Source organism: Trichoderma atroviride, chromosome 4 (assembly GCF_020647795.1).
Source record: "Trichoderma atroviride chromosome 4, complete sequence".
NCBI classification, from domain to species: domain Eukaryota; kingdom Fungi; phylum Ascomycota; class Sordariomycetes; order Hypocreales; family Hypocreaceae; genus Trichoderma; species Trichoderma atroviride.
Window position 1 is genome coordinate 3960522 of NC_089403.1, and position 18206 is coordinate 3978727.

Here is an 18206-nt window from a genome sequence, read left to right on the forward strand (position 1 = left end):
CTTCATTTTCAAAATCCAAAGCAATTTTATTCTCTATTCCCTTCTTTCTCTCCCAAATATTTCACCATAATTGACACACATTTTGATATCACCAATAAAGAAAAAAAAGAAAAAGAACAAAGGAGACCCTCAAAAGCATGAAGATGCAGGTAAATAAACAACCGAATCTACTTAAGAAAAAAAAAGGTTAAATAGCTGTCTGTCTGTCTGTATGTATGTTGAGAATGCGGTCAATGGTATCATCCACGTCTTGTAATAAAAAAGAAAAAAGTTCAATATTAGCACACTTTGCACAACAACCCGGCGCGGACAAAAAAAAATAGCTTCCCCTTCTGTCTTTCACTTTGTCTCTTTCTTTCTTGTTTTTTTCCTCTCCTCTTTTTATAACCTACAACAACAAATGATTTGTACTCCACGCCTATCTCTGTTTCGTCTCCGCTCCCAAGTCACGCATGCGACAGACCAAAAAGAAAAAGAAATGAAAAGGGAAGAAAAAGGAGAAAGGGGACAGGTCGGGAGGAGAAGAGAGTGAATATGATGTTTCCTCTGAGGACAAAAGAAAAGAAAAAAGAAATGAACCCAACCAGATGAACAGGAAAGTGTGGCCAAAGTGGAACAATCAATCAAAAACACGCGTGCTCTCGAATGAGAAAGGGAAAATGTAAGAACAAAAAGAAAAGGAAAAGAAACGCAAAGTGCTGATTATGTTGCAAAACAGTGTTTAAAAATCATAGAGCCCAACAATTCCGCCCGACCGTTTCCTTGTCCTTCATGCGGAATCATCAGAGAAAAAAAATAAGGGGTTGTCAAAGTTTGGACCCTTTTGTGTATAGTTAACATCGCTGATTTTATGCGCCATGCCGTGCTTTGTCGTAATACCAATCAATTTTCAATCCACCAGCGCAAGGATAGAGTCTTGTAGTTGTTGTAGTCCGCCTACATGACCATTCTAATTCCACCTTCTTGGGCGTTCTCCTTCTTGGGGAGTGGTGGTAAAACCTTGTTGAGACTTCCTCGGCTGACCGGTCGGGCTACTTTGAGCGAATTGTCTCTGCTCACAGTTCCATTGCTGTTGTCACCATAACCACTGTCCGAGCTATCGGGCTTAAGGAAGGTTTGTTCGTGGGCAGGCGGTGTTGGTGGAGGCGCCCGGCTCGGCTCCGGCGTGTCATTCCAAGATGTCGAATGAATCCACCGTTCCGTTTCGTCTTTGCTGCTTTCTCCAGCTTCTTCTACCACGGGTAAAATAGCCTCGTGCTGTGAATCTCTCGCGCCTGGCGCCGTCGCACTAGTTTTCAAGATTCGCTCTGGGATTTGTCCCTCGGGTGCTCCCTTCAATGACGCTCGTCCATTGGGCTGTATTCCGACGGGAGGAGCAGGCGGCTCATGCATCGGCATGGGAGGGATGGCGCTTTGCCTCGACCTTTCCTGTTTCTGTGCCTGAAGCGCAAGTTCTTGGTCTCTGCGTGCACGTTCCCGCTTTGCCTCCTCGGCGGACATGGTGGTGCCTTGGATGAAATGGTAGAAGCGATCGCCGTACTGGTCTGGCGGTAGGGCTGAAATTTTGCTTTTGTCGTTGGAGAGGCCTTTCCAGAAATGCTCAATCTTCTTGATCATTCCGTACTGTCCATGGGTCAGCAGCAGTTCCGTGAATAACGATACTTGTGGCTTCGGGACTTACGTGAGTGAGACAATCAATAACACCAAGGTAGTATATCTCCTCTGCTGGCTCATTGTCTTCGTGGGTTGCTCTGAAACCACCATCATCTTGGTTGAAAAGAAGCCCTCGCCGATCTTCTGCCGCTTCATCAGGCATCTGGTCATTGGCTTGGCCCATGGGTACTGGGCGTTCCTTCTGGACCATTTGGCGTAGTTCTTTGGCTTTGCGATAATTTTCCAGCTTCGAGGGGGTTCGGAGAAGAGATGCCTGAAGGTCGTCTTCAGCGCTCTTCTCACCACCTGGGTTGAACACCTGCAGTGTCTTTCCACGAAGGTTTTCATCGTTTCCGCGGGAAAGGTCGTGAATGCCAACCAGCAAAGAGTAGTCCATGATGTGGAGTTTCTTGAGGAGGGCCACGTCTCGCTGGAGCTGCTCAAGGAACAGCTTCTTCTTCTGCATACCCAGCTCCAGGTTCTGCTTCCGTCGAAGCCAGTTCAGGTCCTTGAGGGTCGCGCGTGGATTCTTTGCCAGGTCCTCCTCTCTGTAGTCTCGGCCAATAGTCGAACCTTTAAGATCGAAAGTGGTGTGCACGTCTCGATGTGGGGGGAATAAGTTGTTCATGACGACGAAGTGGATCTTCTTTCCGTAAGGCATCTTGACTCGGTGAAGGCCGTAAAACTGGGAGAGGAGAGTGTTGGGGTTCTCGGTAACGTGTTTGTAGTACTCTCTGAGGATCTTGCGTAGGAATTTATGTTCGGCGTGGTGAATGGTCTTGATGATGTACTTGTAATCTCTAGAAAAGTAAAAAAAGCTGCCGCTCTTACCCGGGGAGCCCAGCTCCGAAAGTATATATTTGCCCGTCAGGGACATGAGATAATCAGCAGGGTCCAGACGGAAAGCATTTCGCAGGTGGCGGAAGACCCAAGGGGCATAATCTTTGAACTTGAAGTCGTACTTGGCTGAGGGGACAAGTTCGTTACCGGTACTGTTGAAAGGGAGAATATTAGCATCATAAGAAGGCATGGGATGGTTGGTATCGAGCGTTGATAGTCATATACGATTGAAAGGTTGGGAAAAGGTTGACATACATGTCGAACGTAGACTTTTGCTTAACGTTAAAGTCCGCATCGGTCAACTCGCGGTCCAACTTTGCATTCGTCCTCGAGACAGATACACGGATGCCCGTCAACATGTTGTAGGCCGTTACCCAGTTGGCATGGGTCTCGTCAACCTTTGTGCCAACCAAGACTCGGTCATCGTCCTCCTCTTCCTTCCGTCTCCGCTTGCTGGCTCGCTTCTGTCGATACATCTCGGCCCATCGCATGGCGTCTTCGTCGGGTACAATCTCGTCGCGAGGAGCATCCGACTGCATAGACCGCGTCGTTCGTCGAGCCAGGTTGAAAGAAGCTGCACGGCCTGGTCCTGGAGGGCTGGCGATTGTTGGTGAAAAGCGACCGCTGGCTTGAGCGGTGTCGAGGCCGTCCTTTGATGTTCTTCCCGGCGCGGGCTTGGGCACCTCGAGGGTGTGTCTCTGCTTGACGCCCATGCTGGGCCCGGGCTGCAGATGAGCGGACAAAGAGGGTGCCGAGTTGGAGCCGGTCGGCTGGTAGGTTGCGGGAGATGAAAAGCGATGGGGAGTGCCGTTGGTAGTATGCTGCGGCAGGGCGAGGTCAGAAGCCATCGGCGACGGCATCCAAGGCTGAGGCGGGCTGTGTGACTCGGCATCTGTGGGGGGCGGTGTTGGCCGGGTCACGGTGGTCGAGACATCGTCTTGGACGCTCCTTGTCGATGCCCTCTGATTGCTGGACGACGTTAACGCGGCTGGCTTACGGGCCAGATCGGCCGCGGCACCAGCACCTGCACCTGCACCTGCATACAGGTGTTCCTGTGGCACGGTGCGATGGGGGAGAGAAAAGGCAGCCCCATTGGTCAGCGCGTGGCTGGCGTCGCCATAATCCTGTGCTTCAAAGCCCCCAGCCAGACTCTTGCCGTTGGAGAGAGAGCTCATGCTCGTCGGTCGTGTTCCGTTGCCGCTGCCGTCGTCTCGCCAGCACTGGTCGAGTTCGTTCAAGGGCATGGGCGAGTCCGAAACGTCCGAGTCGCGCGTGGACAGAGTCGAACTCTCGTCGAAGCGCTCATGGACGGCGTAGGACCGGGCGTCGGTTATGGATGCCTCATTCGCCAGGCCCTTTGCAGCGGCAAAGCTGTGGCCGTACTGGTCGTGGTCGTGCTCGAGGCCGTGCTCAAGACTGATGAAGGAGCCGTTGGAAAAGACTGTCGGGTTGTCTTGGGTCAGGAACGAGGGCATTTCGCTGCGACGGCGGACGCGAGCGGCGGACAGCTGCTAAATGCTACCAATTGAGCGATGCTTCTTGGTTCGATGGGAAGGGATCTGATGGGGATGGGGATTTGCTGCGTCTGCGGGTTGGATTGGATTGGAGGTGCAGGAGATTGGGCAGAGACGACAGAACAGCTAACCAGAGGGAAAGACTGGCGGCGCGCCGACCCACTCCGCAGCCCGCTGGGATGACGAATTGGCTTGGGGGGGGTTACAGCGAGCAACAGCGCCTGGAAGGGGAAGGGAAACAGGGATGGGTTGGATGCAGTTCGTGCAGCCGCTCCCGCGCAGAAAAACAAAGCAGAGAAACCAGAGCGCGAAATGAGGTCTCGCTGCTGCTCTCGACGACACTCGAGCACTGGCAGCGGGCTGTCGGGCTCCAACCTTGGAGCAAAATTGGAACGAGGCGCCTGGCTAGTACCAGTGGCGGGTTTATCGTTGGCTCCGGGCCAGCGCTAATGATGGTGGCCCAGGGGGCTATCAGCGGAAAATGGATGGGCCACAGGGGGGGGACGAGGCCTGGAGAGGACGCCTCTTGGCATTTGATGGAACCAGCCTGATTAATGGCACCGACCGGCGCAGACAGCACTTTGACAGCACAGCATAGCATAGCACAGCACAGCACAGCACGCACGGCACCTGTAAAATCCTGCTTTGGGGAGCTGGGTCCGCTAAGGGAGCCCTGCTGCTGCTCCAGTGGGCGGCCGCCAAAGGATGCAGTGAGCATAGACACATCGATTGAGAGTTCCATGGAACCTGGCATTTGATGGGCGCTCGTCATAGGGCGTGATCTCGCACCTGGTCCAGCTGAACGGAGGTTGATCTGCCGCTACGAGAGGCAGTGCAAATGCACGCTGGGCCATCGTGGTCGCTCGGTTTGCGTGCCACGGCAGCGCGCAGGATGCGCTGACATGCAGGTACCTACATGTGACGGTGCTGTGCCTATAAAAGCAGCCATGGAGGCAGAGCAAAGCACCTACTCGATGGAATCAATCCATCCCTCAAGGCAAAGCTTCAATAATATCGAGGCAACAGCCCTCTTTGTCGGGAATGGGGTACCTGTACCAGCCTCCACAGAGTCGCCCACCCAGCATCTGCAAGTACAGGTACCCCAGGCCAGACCAAGCCCTTTTCCACCATTGACTCGCAGAAATGATTTACAGGATACATGGAGACTCAGGCTGCCCTCGGCGCTGGGCATTTCCACAATGGGTCCGGCAGCAACACACAAGTCATGACATCAAACCGTTCCACTAGCGAAACCAAACAGGGGGGGCAAACAACTTTTTGACAATTCCTGCCACTAGCATGACAGTTTGCGTTCTGGACTATTGCGCGTGAAACAGACGAGCTTAGTCAGATCACAGACAATATGGCTGCCGATGAAAAATGAAGGCGAAAAGATAAACCAAGGCAAGGCGCGCAGAGAGTGGAAAATCGAAGGCTGGGTGTAGCGGAGCATCACAAGGACTTAAGACAGCTGCGACTCCGTATCTGTGCACCGATCCTGTCACAACATGCCAGCCGGGACTGTATTAATAGCTCCAAAGCACATGTAATCAGCCTCTTGGCCTATTAAATCCGCGGCATGGGCCCCCAGCTCCTTTTATGCATGTTTCGCGCACTCCAGCGTCCCGAAATCCTGCATGTTATTGTCGGGTACAAGCTCTACACGCAGCTCTCTGCGTACATTCGTAGTATTGAGTCTGGTACAGGTACCGACTGCTTCGTAATAATTAGCAGATCGCACACTCTCGGCTTCCCCTGAGCCCCGGCTCTGCTTGGCACTGGTGAAAAAAAGGATCGAATACGATTTGATCGCACTCATCCAGCCAGTAATTCCGGCCCTGTCAGCACTGCCTCCCCTCTTTCATTAAGCCATGCCGGCAAGTTTCCGCCGGCCCAGCGCATAACGGCTGGTAATGTCCTGTCTTGGCCAACGTTCGCGACGACCAGGGCCGCTCAGCCCCCTCAGGCTTGGACCTCGCCATCCCTGAATTTCGTCTCCAGTGAAGCGGGCTCTCTCATTTCTACCTGCGATCAGGACGAACCCTGACCGATGAATATCTCCGTCGTCTTCCGCAAGTCCATGCTTTTCTAGAAGAGCTGGTGGAACCTGCTTCCCCTTCTTTGTTTACTGTAGCAGAAGAAGAAGAAGAAGAAGAAGAAGAAGAAGGATGAGAGAAAATTGAAGCTTCTTCTTTAGGCTGTGGAGTGCCTGTCACCCCCATGTCGCATGTGCTTCTAAAAGTAAAGCTGCCGGCCCATGTACAGTACAATACTCGTATCATGTAGAGTTAATATTCCAGGGGGCCGAATTGGGTCACTCTGGCAACATTGGCAGCCGCTTATTGGCACAGATACTAGTAGTAACATCTTTCAACGCCTACTTGTGAATTTGTATCGCCATTTCTTTTTTTGTGATGCCTTTGGCATTCTTCAAGTAATACTGGTTAGGCATGAGGTCTGAACATGAGACACACAGGTCTAAATCCACGTCATACGAGTATGTAATCACTTGTGTCGATCGCTTACAAGTCTGCAGAGCGTCCAACAGCCCGCAAGATGACCTCAAGTTCGTAAATAGGCAAATAATTTTCGCCGGGTTAGCCGGGCAGTCCATTTTTTAATACAGTTGGTATCCAACCAATCATTACACGCGAAAGAAGATAAGATCTCATGATTGTAAACATAGACGTACTTGATATCGCGCCTGTGAAACTTCTTGTGGGTTTGATTTGCACCATTGAACCCCAAATTAAACGCTCACGTATGATATGCACGCTGATCCGGCCTTTACACTACGATCACCTATTCCAACCTGCAACTTTTTTCATTTGAGCTATTTTTCCCTCTCCATATTTACATACGTATATTCCAGTTCATGCTACAATCTCTCAATGGGACGTCCAGTACTTACCCTATAAAACACGCCATTTCCTGCTTCCCATGAGCTTGATACTAGGCTAACCACAGTCAATGACAGCCACGTAACTTGGCTAGATATCCATATTTACATTATCAATCAAAAAGTGAGTCAGCTTGATGAAGAAACTATCAAGGCAACATGGAAGCTGCTTGTATTTTGTAAATGTTCCATTCTGAACTGCACTGCTGGCATCCGTGTACGATCCCAAATAGGCTAGACTGCCGAGCTCAAGTGCTTTAGCCCATACATCCAGACAATCGATGCTGAATCTCATTTTCGTCTTCTACAAATCGTTAGAATCCCGAGAACTCAAGAGCAGATTTCATACGGCAACATTATAGACCTCTATTATCTCTTTTCACCATGTTTATAAATACTCGGCATCCATCTATGGCCATGGCTCTCTCATGGGACGGACATCGAGAACCGCTAGCTAATCGCCATCATGGAACTGGAGAAATCTACCAACGCGACTTCATCGGTATTGAACTCGAATACTAGTGTTACTGATCAAAGATGGAGCAACTCGGACAAAAATCCCATAAACTGGGCCAATTCCAAGAAATATCAAACGATAGGATTAATCTCCTTCCAAGCATTCATCTCGTAAGCTCTCTGGCGTTGCATGAAAATGAGTTCATCCTTCTCACGTTCGTCTAGGCCTCTTGCGAGCTCCATTATGGCACCCGGTTTACCAGAAATCGCCAAGAAATACGACATCAAGTCCGATACAGTTTTGGCTCTGACTCTGACCATATATCTTCTGGCGTGGGCACTTGGGCCACTCGTCTTTGCCCCGTTGTCCGAGATGTATGGGCGGAGGTGGGTGATCAACATCTCGAGCGTCATATTCACCGCGTTTAGTATTGCGTGCATCTTCGCTAGGTCAACGGGAGAACTAATCGCTTTTCGATTCTTGGCTGGAATTGGAGCATCGACACCAATATCAATTGCCGGTGCGGTGATAGCCAATCTCTTCATCCTGCAAGAACGAGCTCCAGCCAGCGCTATATATAGCCTAGGCTTGCTCATTAGGCCTCCGACTAGACCTATCATGGGAGGATACCTGACTCAGACGGTTGGGGTTCGCTATGGCTTCGTCTTAACGGCCGCTCTCGGTGCTGCTGCATTGATCCTCTGCGTGTTCTTTCTCCCCGAGACGGATCATGCACTCATTCAGTCCAATGATGGCTCACAGAGAAGAAGATTGCCAACGTTCTGGAAAAAAGAAACGATTGGCGAAAGAGAGGGCATTTCTGCCTCACCGATGGGCCCTAGAGCTAGAGAAGCAGCTCTACGTCCTTTGGTACTTCTTACAAGAAGCCCCATTTGCCTTATCATGAGTTTCTATGGAGCACTGTAAGATCGTACCCTGTCTTTTCGATCATTTCACCCGGCTAACTTCATATATAGTGTTTATGGCTTTCTAAACATGTTTTTCACAACTTTTCCAACAATATTTGGCGGCATATATGGATTCCAGCCTGGCCCAACTGGCTTGACGTACATAGGAGGAGGACTTGGTGAATTATGTGCCACGGCTCTGGGTGGATGGGTAGGAAACACAGTCTACCACAATGTGAGTCTCATTTAGCGATTTCCCCAACTCTTTGCCGTGAAACTGAAACGAGCCTCTGGAAATAGTTGACAAAGAAGAATGGCGATATCCCCAAGCCGGAATTCCGAATGCCGGGAATGCTCCTCGGCTCCATCGCCGTCCCCATTGGACTCTTCTGGTTCGGCTGGACAGCACAGACGCACCAGCACTGGATGCTTCCCATTATCGGTTCGTCCATCTTCGGATTTGGCATGATGTCCATTCTTTTGCCGCTGCAGCTCTACTTTATCGACGCCTTCAAGTATTCCGCGGCTGCTCTGGCAGCTGCCGCGCTCGCTCGCTCGCTCCTCGCATTCGCAATACCCCTTTTCGCCCCACAAATGATTGATGCCATGGGACTGGGGGGGAACATATTCATTCCTTGGCGGACTGAGCATCGCAATAGGAATCCCGCTGCCTCTATGGGTGTATTTTCAGGGGGAGAAGATTCGAGCGAGAAGTGATTTGAACAATTGAGGAGCGAAGGGAGTAGTCGATCTTGCGGCTAATGACTATCAAATATTGCCGAGCTCTCATTGGATTTAATAATAGCTTCAAGCAGAAGATGAAAATACGCGGCCTCCATGCCTACCTACCTACTTGCAGGCTTGAAATTGAACTGTGCAAAGGGGGCGAGAAGGCCAAGAACTGTATAATTAACCAACACACTTGACTGGCAATATTACATGTACCTCTTCAAGCATAAATAAAGCTAGATAACTATTATACTTGCTCAAACTAAACGTAAAAGCAATGTGTGCACAATACTGGAGTGTATTTTCTGTTGAAGAGCATTGCTCTTAATCAGACTGCTTACTCATCCTCTGCCATTCGATTTCATGGCCGTCTGATGGTGGATCACAACTCTTCCCACCTATATTTCACAACCACCTCTCACCGATCAGACGTATGCCTGTAACCTAAGGCGCAATGAGACCGGGTTCTCAGAGAGTCCATGGGTGCAAGACATGCAAACGAAGGAAGATAAAAGTAAGTAGGCACAAAATTGGTGCAGAATAAAAAGGAGAATGCCATCTAACTGGATTCTAGTGTGATAACAAGCAACCGCACTGTTCCCAGTGCATACGGCTCAAACAGCCATGTCCTGGAACTACGCAAGGCCTTATTTTTATCCATAGTGTAGATGGTAAGCCTTTAGTTGGTATTCCAGTGTCATGCGGTGGAAGTTTACTGATATCCCTCCAGAGGCACAGCCCCAGCAGGAACTTGCTCGCCGCGATCAATGGCATCAAGTAGGCATTTGGCCAGACCCTTTGAGTCAGGAACTCGCGCTTATACGTCTTAGCAAACGAACCAAGTAGGTATTCCGGCCAGTATCAACAGCAGTGTATATAATGCGGTGTCGCGTATGGCACTTGAGATTGCATCATATCATTTTTGCCCTTGGACACTTCACCCTTGGACCATGACGATACCACAGCTCTCGCTGTCGGCAGATTTCCAGTCCATCATGCTGCTTCCATTCCAAGCCGTGATGGCAGCTTTTTCAGCTCTTCCAAGCAACGATGCGTCGCTAAGAGCTGTAGCCTACCGGTATTATGCAAGCGGCTTGGAGCGCCACCAGGCTCAGTTTCATCGGCTTGTTCCGTGGCAGAAGCACCAGCATCCAGTATCTCTTTTAAACCTCCTTCTTATGTCCATGGCGCTATTAGAATTTGAGATGATGGCACCCCTCGGTATGGACTCCTGGCTTTCCCATGCCCATGGCGCCCTCAGCCTCCTAGAGCAAGCTGGGCCCCAAGGCTGCCAGGTATCGCCATTCTTTGAGATATTTTGGCAGCTGCGCTTTCTCATGGTATATTCAACATCCGGAGCTCTTTTTAGTCTATGGAAGAGAAGCTTATGGTAATACAGTCGTACATTGCGCTATCTACTCGCAAGACGTCACTCCTTGGGACTCGAGATTGGATGGAGATACCCTTTCTCCATCGTGGCAAAACTGAATTCGACCGTGTCATTGATACACTTCTTTTACTAGATACAAAATTGATAAAAGGAGATGATTGGGACACCAAAACAGGCGAACCGGAAAAAAGCAGCAAAAACTTGAGTGGCAGTTACAGCGCGGAATCCGCATCTGCTTCTTCAAACCAAATTGCTGGCTCTGAGCAGATAATTCGTCTTCTCATAAACTTACGAGAGCTTGTATCTGCACACCAAGCCGATAGTCCTGCGAGACAGATCGCTCTATCGACAGCTATCCTCGAAGATTCGAAGCTCTTAATGAGCAAGCCCTTTTTACCGTTTAACGTGTCATTGCAAGTCATAGCTGCAGTGAATTTAGTGGTTCAATACGCGCCTGACTCTGTACAAAGACAAGACGCAGCGCAGCTGTATGCTGACTGGCATGGACGTCTTTTGTTATTGGCGTGATCGGCACCAGCCTGGTTTTAGACGATATCTGGAAGCTACAAACGGGACTTCAAGGTTTGGGTTATAGAAGTGGTAGTTGAGAATATTGAAGGCATGAGCTCCCGGCAAGCAGCCGCCTCACGTGAGTTTGTGTGTGCCCGTACCCTTTTCCCAAAACTTGAAAGGCCCTGACTCTTGACATAGAAAGCGTTTCTACTACAGTCGCCGTTTGTGGCCATGTTGCTGAGGACTTTTATTATTACACAGTAGACATTACTACCTCGTTCCATCTACCTAGCGATCAAGTCGGCAAACCCTCATCTTGTCCTCTGAAATGAATGAACACTCGACCGATGTTTGTACATCGCCAGTATCATCAACCTCTCCAACCTCTCCTTCATCGGACCAAGCCTTACTGACGGGCGGACACGACAACGCCGGCACAGCACAGCCAGGCAAACTCTTCTCCGGAGACAGAGGGCTACCACGATCGACTTCTATACAAGCTTCTCAGCTATGGCCAATGACCGCCCAAGACGACTCGACCGCCCTTGCGCATCAGTGCATGACATCTTGTCCAGATTTCAGCCGAGGTCCAAAACAGCCTGGGGTAAATGGCCGTTGCGGCTTCTTTAACTCGTAATAGATGAGGAAGCTAATGGAAAGACAAAGATGGATTCCTCGCCGTTGGGGAGCTGGCACCACTATTACAACAGACGCGTTTCTCGATCTCAGCCCATTACGCCACCGAGTTTTCGTGAACGCATCGCAGTTCGCTTCCGCCGCAGACGACCGTGGGAGTCTCCAAGGCACTCTCGCAACTCGACTTCTACAGAGCTTGTGATGCCCAAGTTTCAAGACGGAAGAGAACGGAGGCGAAGGGCACGAGGCTCATTGGAACGGCACAGTCCTTCTGATATTGGGAGCCCGGGACAATGCACTCCTGAAGGGGAGTAAGAGGCAGTCTCATTTGTCTCAGAGTTGGCAGCTATTCAAGGATAGGTCAGATGATGAAAGCGACGCGGCCATTTCTTCGTCAGGATAACCACATCACTACACTGCGGTGCTGTTGCAAAGTAGAGCTTTAGACCTATATCGATAGATTATATATTTTCTTGTAAGCCTGCCAGTCTCCTTCAAAGACCATCCAACTGTCAATTGCTCATGATACCGGTGATGAGTTACCTATATTTTACATACATTTACCCCGTATTCTGTCATGGACAAGGCGCATCCCCTGAATCCCGAGATCGGATTGGGGCTATTAGGTACGACTTCTCCCGTTATATTCCATTTTTAGCCTGCTTATACCGCCATGCTAGCCCCTACTAAGGCATCCTACGGAGGATTAAATCCAGGCGCCGCATCATGTGCAGCGGCTGCTGGCGGTGGAGATGCCAGTGTGGAGTTTTGTGTCTTCCGGCGCGGGTTTCATCGGATTAGTGCTCGCCCTAGTGGCTCCGAGGTCCAAGTCTGGGGAAGCTCCGCTGCCGATAGTGAGCCGAGCTGGAGGCCATAAGACCATACGATAAACGCTGTCGCAACACCCTTCCTCACGCCTTTGATACCAATCTGTCAATTCTTTTTTTGAAACTCACTGAATATGCTGCGACAATCCTTCAGGGCATTTGCCCGCAATGCGGCGTCGGCGAGGCCAATTGCTGCGAGAAGCTATGCTACCGGTGCCGGCCCCGCGTTCGACTGGCAGGATCCTCTGAATGCGAAGAATCTCTTTACCGAGGAGGAGCTGGCCATTGCAGAGACGGCAGAGAGATACTGCCAGGAGCGGCTACAGCCCAGAGTCCTGCGTATGAACTTAATTCGAACATCCCTTCTCATGTACCTGCTGACTCCTTTGGCTTCCTTGCTCTAGAGGCCTACCGAGACGAACACTACGACCCCAAGATCCTCGAAGAGATGGGCGAGCTAGGCCTTTTGGGCTCCGGTATCAAGGGCTACGGATGCGCTGGCGTATCCTCAGTAGCCGGCGGCCTCATCACACGGGCAGTCGAGCGCGTCGACAGCGGCTACCGATCAGGCATGTCCGTCCAGTCGTCCCTCGTCATGGGCGGCATCTACGAGTTCGGCAGCGCAGAGCAAAAGGAGAGATTCCTCCCGGAGATGGCCAGGGGCAGGCTCATTGGCGCGTTTGGCCTGACGGAGCCCAACCACGGCAGCGACCCGGGCAGCATGGAGAGCATCGCGAAGCCGCACCCGACGAAGAAGGGCTACTTGTCTCTGAGCGGCGCAAAGACCTGGATCACAAACAGCCCCATTGCCGACGTGCTGCTGGTGTGGGCCAAGCTGCAGGAGACGGGCAAGATCAGGGGCTTCCTGGTTGAGCGCAAGGATTGCCCTCCCGGCACGCTGGAGACGCCCGCCATCAAGGACAAGAATGGCCTTCGGGCCTCCATCACGGGCATGATCCAGATGGACGACGTCCCCGTCCCAGAAGCAAACATGTTCCCCGAGGTCGAAGGCCTCAAGGGACCGTTCAGCTGCCTCAACAGCGCAAGATACGGCATCTCCCTCGGCGTAGTCGGCGCTCTCGAGGATGCCATTGCCCGCGCCCGCACCTACTCCCTGGAGCGCAAGCAGTTCAAGGGCAACCCGCTGGCAAAGTACCAGCTCATCCAGAAGAAGCTCGCCGACGCCGCCACCGACGCCGCCTATGGCACCCTGGCTGCGGTGCAGGTCGGCCGCCTCAAGGACGAGGGCAAGGTGACGCCGGAGATGATTAGCATGGTGAAGAGACAGAACTGCGACGCTGCGCTGCGCAACGTGCGTGTGCTGCAGGAGGTTTTTGGAGGAAATGCCGTGAGCGATGAGTATCACATTGGAAGACATGTTGCGAACTTGTTTGTGACACAGACGTATGAGGGACAGAGCGATATTCACAGTGAGTACCCTTTTGCACGTTTTTTTTCTTTCTCTTCTCCTCTTTTTGTTATTGAAGCAAACGAGCTCGTGCTAACGATTATTTTAGGTTTGATATTGGGCAGAGCAATCACAGGAATTCAAGCTTTTGTGTAGACTATACTCGCCGTAGAGAATGAAACTAAGCGTATAAACACACATTGACAGAACCACTTGGTTGCACCAGATTCAGCATTTAAGGAATTGATTTGTAATAACATCAAGCCAATCGGCCACTTGTATTCATTTAGTCAACTTCTCTATGCACTTTATATACTTCTCTTCAGCGTATATCAAAGCGTCCCATTTTTATGCTCCCGTTTCTATTACCCTAACATTTTTTAATCCCATGCTCATTGATCATCTTCACTAACATTTGTTTTTCGTTTTCTCCCTTTTTCCTTTAAACCTCCTTGGTGCGCAGCGCCTCTGGGAGCAGTGCCACCTTTTCGTTAAACAGCTTCTCGGCATCAGCCCAAACTCTGGCTGTGCTTCGGTCCTTGAGCTGAAGCAATGACTCCTTGAGGCCCTCGCTGAATGACTCGCTGGCCTCGCGAGGAAGCATGGAGGGAAGGTGGTCGATGCTGATGACGGAGAGGGGCGTTGAGTTTTGGTCGTTCTCAACCTTGACAGGGACGGTGGGATCGTCAAAGGTGGTGTTGATGTCGTAGATGGGGATGGGGTTGTGAGGGTTGGTGGTATCGCACGAGACGTCGATGACAACGCTGAGGTTGCGGCCAGCTTGTGACAGGAGGTCGTTGTTGACGAAGGGGGGGATGGGCTTGGAGAGGTAGATGGCGTTGAGGAAGATGTCGTGCTCGGCGATTCTATAGAAAGAAGAATGGTTAGTAATGAGCTCTGGCTCGATGAAAAGAGCAACGGAAAACTTACTCCTTGTAAGGACCGTTACGGTCCTTGGTCTCGGCGAGATCCCAGCGGGTGAGGTTCTCCTCGGGAAGACCAGCCTTGAGGAACAGGTCGCAGGCACCGGTACCGCATCGACCAAGGGCGCCCAAGACGAAAGCAGTAGGCTTACGTCCCAGCTTCTTCTCGCCCTCTGCAAGATCCTTGCGAATCTGCTCAACAAGCTCGTCCTCGTTCATGTAGTAGCCTCGGCCGTCGGTGAATGTGGCGACTGAGGGGAGCTTCTCGCCGGGGTGAGCGAGCTGCCAGGCCCAGGTCTTGACGCCAAGAGCAGCGCCAGTGAAACCAGCATGATAGCCAAATGCTGTAAAGAGAATGAGTAAGTAAATATTAGATAAAAGAGATTATATTTCCATACCCGAAACACGTCTTCCTACAGAGTCGACCAGAAATTCCAAATCGTAAAGTACAGAGCCGCCTCGGGGGAATCGGCTGAGAACCTCTTGATGGCCCTTCTGGCCCTTGTAGCAATGGGCGAAGTGGATGAAGTCGTTCTTGAGAGGGAAGTTTTCTTCGGGGAGCTCCTTGAGACCAAGGACAATGGTGCCCTGAGGGGCATTTGGCCAGACGCCGGATTCGACAAGCTTGGCTCCGGCAGCCTCGTATTCTGAGTCCTCGAATATCCGCTTGAAGTTGGGATCGGTGGAGGAGCGCTCGACGGTGACGGGGTAGCCGGCTTCGATCAGAGACTTGATGACGGCGGGAGAGAAGGATCGGTGCTCGAGGGGCTTCTGCTCCGCTCGCAAGAGAAGGGCGGGATATCCTGACATTTTGTTTTTGAAAGGAATTGGTCTAGACTGAAAGGCTTTGCGTAAGTGACAGGTTGTGTGGTGTTGAGTTGACAAGATGCAAGGTATGGAGGGGTGGAGGGGAATGTCTGCACTAATGACGATACGTGATAAAGTGCAGAAATTGGAGGGGCAATTGGATAGAAAAGATTCAATTGACGTATAGTTTTCTTACAGAAAAAGACGTTAATGAAGATGGAATTGCGTCTATGAATTCAAGGCTGAAGCAAGAATCTAAGAAAAGCAAAAGTTGTTTGGTTTTATTGACAAGGCAAGAAAAAAAAATCTAGCCGAGTCGCAGAATTATACTGCTCTATAGCAAGCCTCTTGAGTCACCACGCGCCAAACTTGAGCGAGATTCTCCGATGTCGCCAGAAACCCCACCGTGGGGTGCCATGAGAGATCCGTGGCATGCCACTGAATTGACGGCTTCCAGACGCTTTTGGGTGACGGGACTGCGCTACGAGATGGTGCTCCATACAGAATGCTACTGCATCTACAAGTCTGCTTCTATCCACGTATTGGCGAGTTGAAAGTGTAGCAGTTGGATAATTACACCTGGATCTGCTACCTCTCACTGTGTCGACATACTGCCCAATTAGGATCAAGGTAATCATCACGACTTGCACTGGCGGCATCGTCGAGTACCTAATCAAGAGAAACGGGCTTAACATGCCCATCATGCATCAGCGGCTTAACCTCCAATCATGAGTCCTGGCGCCGAAATTAGGCCATCATTGGTCATCCTTACATATGGGACATCACGGTGCGTGAATCCCGAGAACCATGCAGGTAACGAGAGTACATCAGCAATGAGTGCTGCTACGGCTGCTTTCACTCGCCCATGCGCCCAGCACCGCCATTTGTCGGCCCAGGCGATCACCGAAGACGAGAGAATGACATGGCAACATGTCACCTTTGGGCCGTAATGTGTCGGTCCATTCGCCGCTATCACGATTTGCGCGCAGATCCGCTGCACGCCTGTTAGTGTCCGGGTCACGGCCCAAGGGCGGTGCAGCAGTGGCGGTGTCCAGCCACCTTTGTGGCCCAATAGCCTTGAACTCCAGCTGGACCTTGGAAGAAAAAGGAAAAAAAAAAAAAATTAATAAACCGACTGGACTTTTTAGGCGGTTGGCGTTACCTACAAAACACATGTACCGTAGTTCAGCCACCGCTGCTGTTCAGCCCGCTCTTTTTTTTCTGACTACCGCTAAGACTACTACCGCCTACAGCGATTTACTGTGCCTTTCTCTTCTCTTCCCTTCCAACCCCTCCACTTCGACATACAAACTCTCCTGGATCTGCACAGCACCGCCATCAGGGACTGCGCAACCACCATCACATAAAATCTTCATCGCATTTCTTGGACGCGCAGACGGTCGCCTTGCATCGTCTCCATCGTCCGCCTGGGATCTTTTTGATTCTTTCTCCTCTCGTGAGTGCCGCTTCTCCGCCAGACGGCCACCCGACCCGTCCGGGCTGCATCGACGCAAATACTGACGCCAGTCTGCCACCAGCCTCGATCCGAGATCGATCTCCCACCACCCCCTTAGATACCACATATTCTCATCACAATGGCCTTGAAGCGCATCAACAAGGAGCTTAAGGACCTCGGCACGTAAATCTCCCTCTATTCCGCCCCTATGCCCGTGTCCCTTTGTGCTCTCGCCGGATGCTTTCGTCAGGGAGTGTCGTCGTTTTTGAGGCCCAAGCCGTCGTGTGAGGTGGGGCTCAGCTGAGCGGGGGTCTCACAAACCACGACATGGACTGAATGCTCGACTTTTGGCGAGTCTGGCACGAAGCGGCAGGATATTTCGACCCAAGAAGCTGTGTGTACTGACATTTTTGACCGACTAGCGACCCGCCATCCTCCTGCTCTGCCGGCCCTGTCGGCGAAGATCTGGTAAGTTGGACCCATCTCTATGTGCTCTAAACCCATCGAAAACGGCTGGCTGTTGCTCGGCCAGCGGGATGGAAGAGTTGCGAATGAATATAGACTAACAGGCTTCACAGTTCCACTGGCAAGCTACTATTATGGGACCCGTAAGTTGATACCCTCAAGTGCAGCATTTTTGGGCATCAGGAAGCATCTTTGGTCTTATGGCCTGCAATACGATGAAAACGCTTTATATACGCTCAACTACGGCTTCTTGGAGGACAAAAAACTAACGATCGCCACAGGGTGATTCACCATACTCAGGAGGCGTCTTCTTCCTGAAGATTCAGTTCCCCACTGACTACCCCTTCAAACCTCCGAAAGTCAACTTCTCTACCAGAATCTACCACCCCAACATCAACAGCAACGGCAGCATCTGTCTCGACATTCTGAGAGACCAGTGGAGCCCTGCTCTGACCATTTCTAAAGGTAGGCCCCTATTTTACATCCCAGGAAGAGAATTGCTTTGGAAATCCAAATGGCTGACATATCACGCCTCGATAGTTCTGCTATCTATCTGCTCTATGCTCACAGACCCGAACCCCGATGATCCGCTCGTGCCCGAGATTGCGCACGTGTACAAGACCGACCGGCCCCGATACGAGGCCACCGCTCGGGAGTGGACCCGCAAGTACGCCGTCTAGGCAAGATCAAACGGTTTCTTTTGGGGGGGTTTGATGGCGCTGGGTGTTTGACGTCCTCTATCACGAAATGACGGTGCGGCATGTTTGGCGACCCTTTTGCG

At 51.2% G+C, this 18206-nt stretch overlaps 7 protein-coding genes across 8 annotated transcripts; 5 read left to right on the forward strand and 2 right to left on the reverse strand.

Annotated features, from left to right (window-relative positions):
- Positions 1-13: 13 nt before the first annotated feature.
- On the reverse strand, positions 14-4658 carry TrAtP1_008684 (uncharacterized protein). Its single transcript, XM_066114010.1, has 3 exons — positions 2749-4658; positions 1682-2645; positions 14-1623 (listed from the first exon to the last, which is right to left on the reverse strand). The coding sequence occupies exons 1-3, from the start codon at positions 3966-3968 to the stop codon at positions 937-939; spliced, it is 2871 nt and encodes a 956-aa protein (XP_065970102.1). The 5' UTR covers positions 3969-4658; the 3' UTR covers positions 14-936.
- Positions 4659-6754: 2096 nt separating this feature from the next.
- On the forward strand, positions 6755-9285 carry TrAtP1_008685 (uncharacterized protein). Of its 2 annotated transcripts, XM_014086387.2 has the most exons (4): positions 6755-7533; positions 7588-8286; positions 8341-8506; positions 8572-9285. In XM_014086387.2, exons 1-4 carry the CDS (start codon positions 7373-7375, stop codon positions 8986-8988), a joined length of 1443 nt encoding a protein of 480 aa, XP_013941862.2. In that variant the 5' UTR covers positions 6755-7372; the 3' UTR covers positions 8989-9285. The 2 variants fall into 2 exon arrangements, with proteins under 2 accessions (XP_013941862.2, XP_065970103.1); XM_066114011.1 differs by having other exon boundaries at positions 6755-8286.
- Positions 9286-9454: 169 nt separating this feature from the next.
- Positions 9455-10918, forward strand: TrAtP1_008686 (uncharacterized protein; the record flags this gene model as incomplete). Its single annotated transcript, XM_014086423.2, has 5 exons — positions 9455-9514; positions 9575-9671; positions 9731-9777; positions 9831-10340; positions 10400-10918. 5 exons carry the CDS (start codon positions 9455-9457, stop codon positions 10916-10918), a joined length of 1233 nt encoding a protein of 410 aa, XP_013941898.2.
- A 93-nt stretch (positions 10919-11011) lies between these two features.
- On the forward strand, positions 11012-11741 carry TrAtP1_008687 (uncharacterized protein; the record flags this gene model as incomplete). Its single annotated transcript, XM_066114012.1, has 4 exons — positions 11012-11039; positions 11102-11124; positions 11479-11507; positions 11570-11741. The coding sequence occupies 4 exons, from the start codon at positions 11012-11014 to the stop codon at positions 11739-11741; spliced, it is 252 nt and encodes an 83-aa protein (XP_065970104.1).
- Positions 11742-12408: 667 nt separating this feature from the next.
- TrAtP1_008688 (uncharacterized protein) lies at positions 12409-14020 on the forward strand. The gene is made up of 3 exons (XM_014086937.2): positions 12409-12705; positions 12771-13796; positions 13884-14020. The coding sequence occupies exons 1-3, from the start codon at positions 12501-12503 to the stop codon at positions 13928-13930; spliced, it is 1278 nt and encodes a 425-aa protein (XP_013942412.1). The 5' UTR covers positions 12409-12500; the 3' UTR covers positions 13931-14020.
- Positions 14021-15798, reverse strand: TrAtP1_008689 (uncharacterized protein). Its single transcript, XM_014086936.2, has 3 exons — positions 15096-15798; positions 14705-15041; positions 14021-14640 (listed from the first exon to the last, which is right to left on the reverse strand). The coding sequence occupies exons 1-3, from the start codon at positions 15505-15507 to the stop codon at positions 14217-14219; spliced, it is 1173 nt and encodes a 390-aa protein (XP_013942411.1). The 5' UTR covers positions 15508-15798; the 3' UTR covers positions 14021-14216.
- A 1301-nt stretch (positions 15799-17099) lies between these two features.
- On the forward strand, positions 17100-18105 carry TrAtP1_008690 (uncharacterized protein; the record flags this gene model as incomplete). The annotated part of the gene is made up of 5 exons (XM_014086938.2): positions 17100-17143; positions 17383-17428; positions 17539-17568; positions 17707-17890; positions 17966-18105. The coding sequence occupies 5 exons, from the start codon at positions 17100-17102 to the stop codon at positions 18103-18105; spliced, it is 444 nt and encodes a 147-aa protein (XP_013942413.1).
- Positions 18106-18206: the final 101 nt, after the last annotated feature.

What these genes read in the sequence shown, in the direction of transcription:
- TrAtP1_008685 (XM_014086387.2), top strand. Translation starts at nt 7,373, where the DNA reads ATGGAACTGGAGAAATCTACCAACGCGACTTCATCGGTATTGAACTCG. An exon ending in TCCTTCCAAGCATTCATCTC is followed by an intron (nt 7,534 to 7,587) that starts GTAAGCTCTCTG and finishes ACGTTCGTCTAG; the next exon opens with GCCTCTTGCGAGCTCCATTA. An exon ending in GAAACACAGTCTACCACAAT is followed by an intron (nt 8,507 to 8,571) that starts GTGAGTCTCATT and finishes CTCTGGAAATAG; the next exon opens with TTGACAAAGAAGAATGGCGA.
- TrAtP1_008689 (XM_014086936.2), bottom strand. Translation starts at nt 15,507, where the DNA reads ATGTCAGGATATCCCGCCCTTCTCTTGCGAGCGGAGCAGAAGCCCCTC. An exon ending in TGTAGGAAGACGTGTTTCGG is followed by an intron (nt 15,042 to 15,095) that starts GTATGGAAATAT and finishes TTCTCTTTACAG; the next exon opens with CATTTGGCTATCATGCTGGT. An exon ending in CGTAACGGTCCTTACAAGGA is followed by an intron (nt 14,641 to 14,704) that starts GTAAGTTTTCCG and finishes TTCTTTCTATAG; the next exon opens with AATCGCCGAGCACGACATCT.
- TrAtP1_008684 (XM_066114010.1), bottom strand. Translation starts at nt 3,968, where the DNA reads ATGCCCTCGTTCCTGACCCAAGACAACCCGACAGTCTTTTCCAACGGC. An exon ending in CAAAAGTCTACGTTCGACAT is followed by an intron (nt 2,646 to 2,748) that starts GTATGTCAACCT and finishes CCCTTTCAACAG; the next exon opens with TACCGGTAACGAACTTGTCC. An exon ending in TTATTGATTGTCTCACTCAC is followed by an intron (nt 1,624 to 1,681) that starts GTAAGTCCCGAA and finishes ACCCATGGACAG; the next exon opens with TACGGAATGATCAAGAAGAT.
- TrAtP1_008688 (XM_014086937.2), top strand. Translation starts at nt 12,501, where the DNA reads ATGCTGCGACAATCCTTCAGGGCATTTGCCCGCAATGCGGCGTCGGCG. An exon ending in GCTACAGCCCAGAGTCCTGC is followed by an intron (nt 12,706 to 12,770) that starts GTATGAACTTAA and finishes TCCTTGCTCTAG; the next exon opens with AGGCCTACCGAGACGAACAC. An exon ending in GGGACAGAGCGATATTCACA is followed by an intron (nt 13,797 to 13,883) that starts GTGAGTACCCTT and finishes CGATTATTTTAG; the next exon opens with GTTTGATATTGGGCAGAGCA.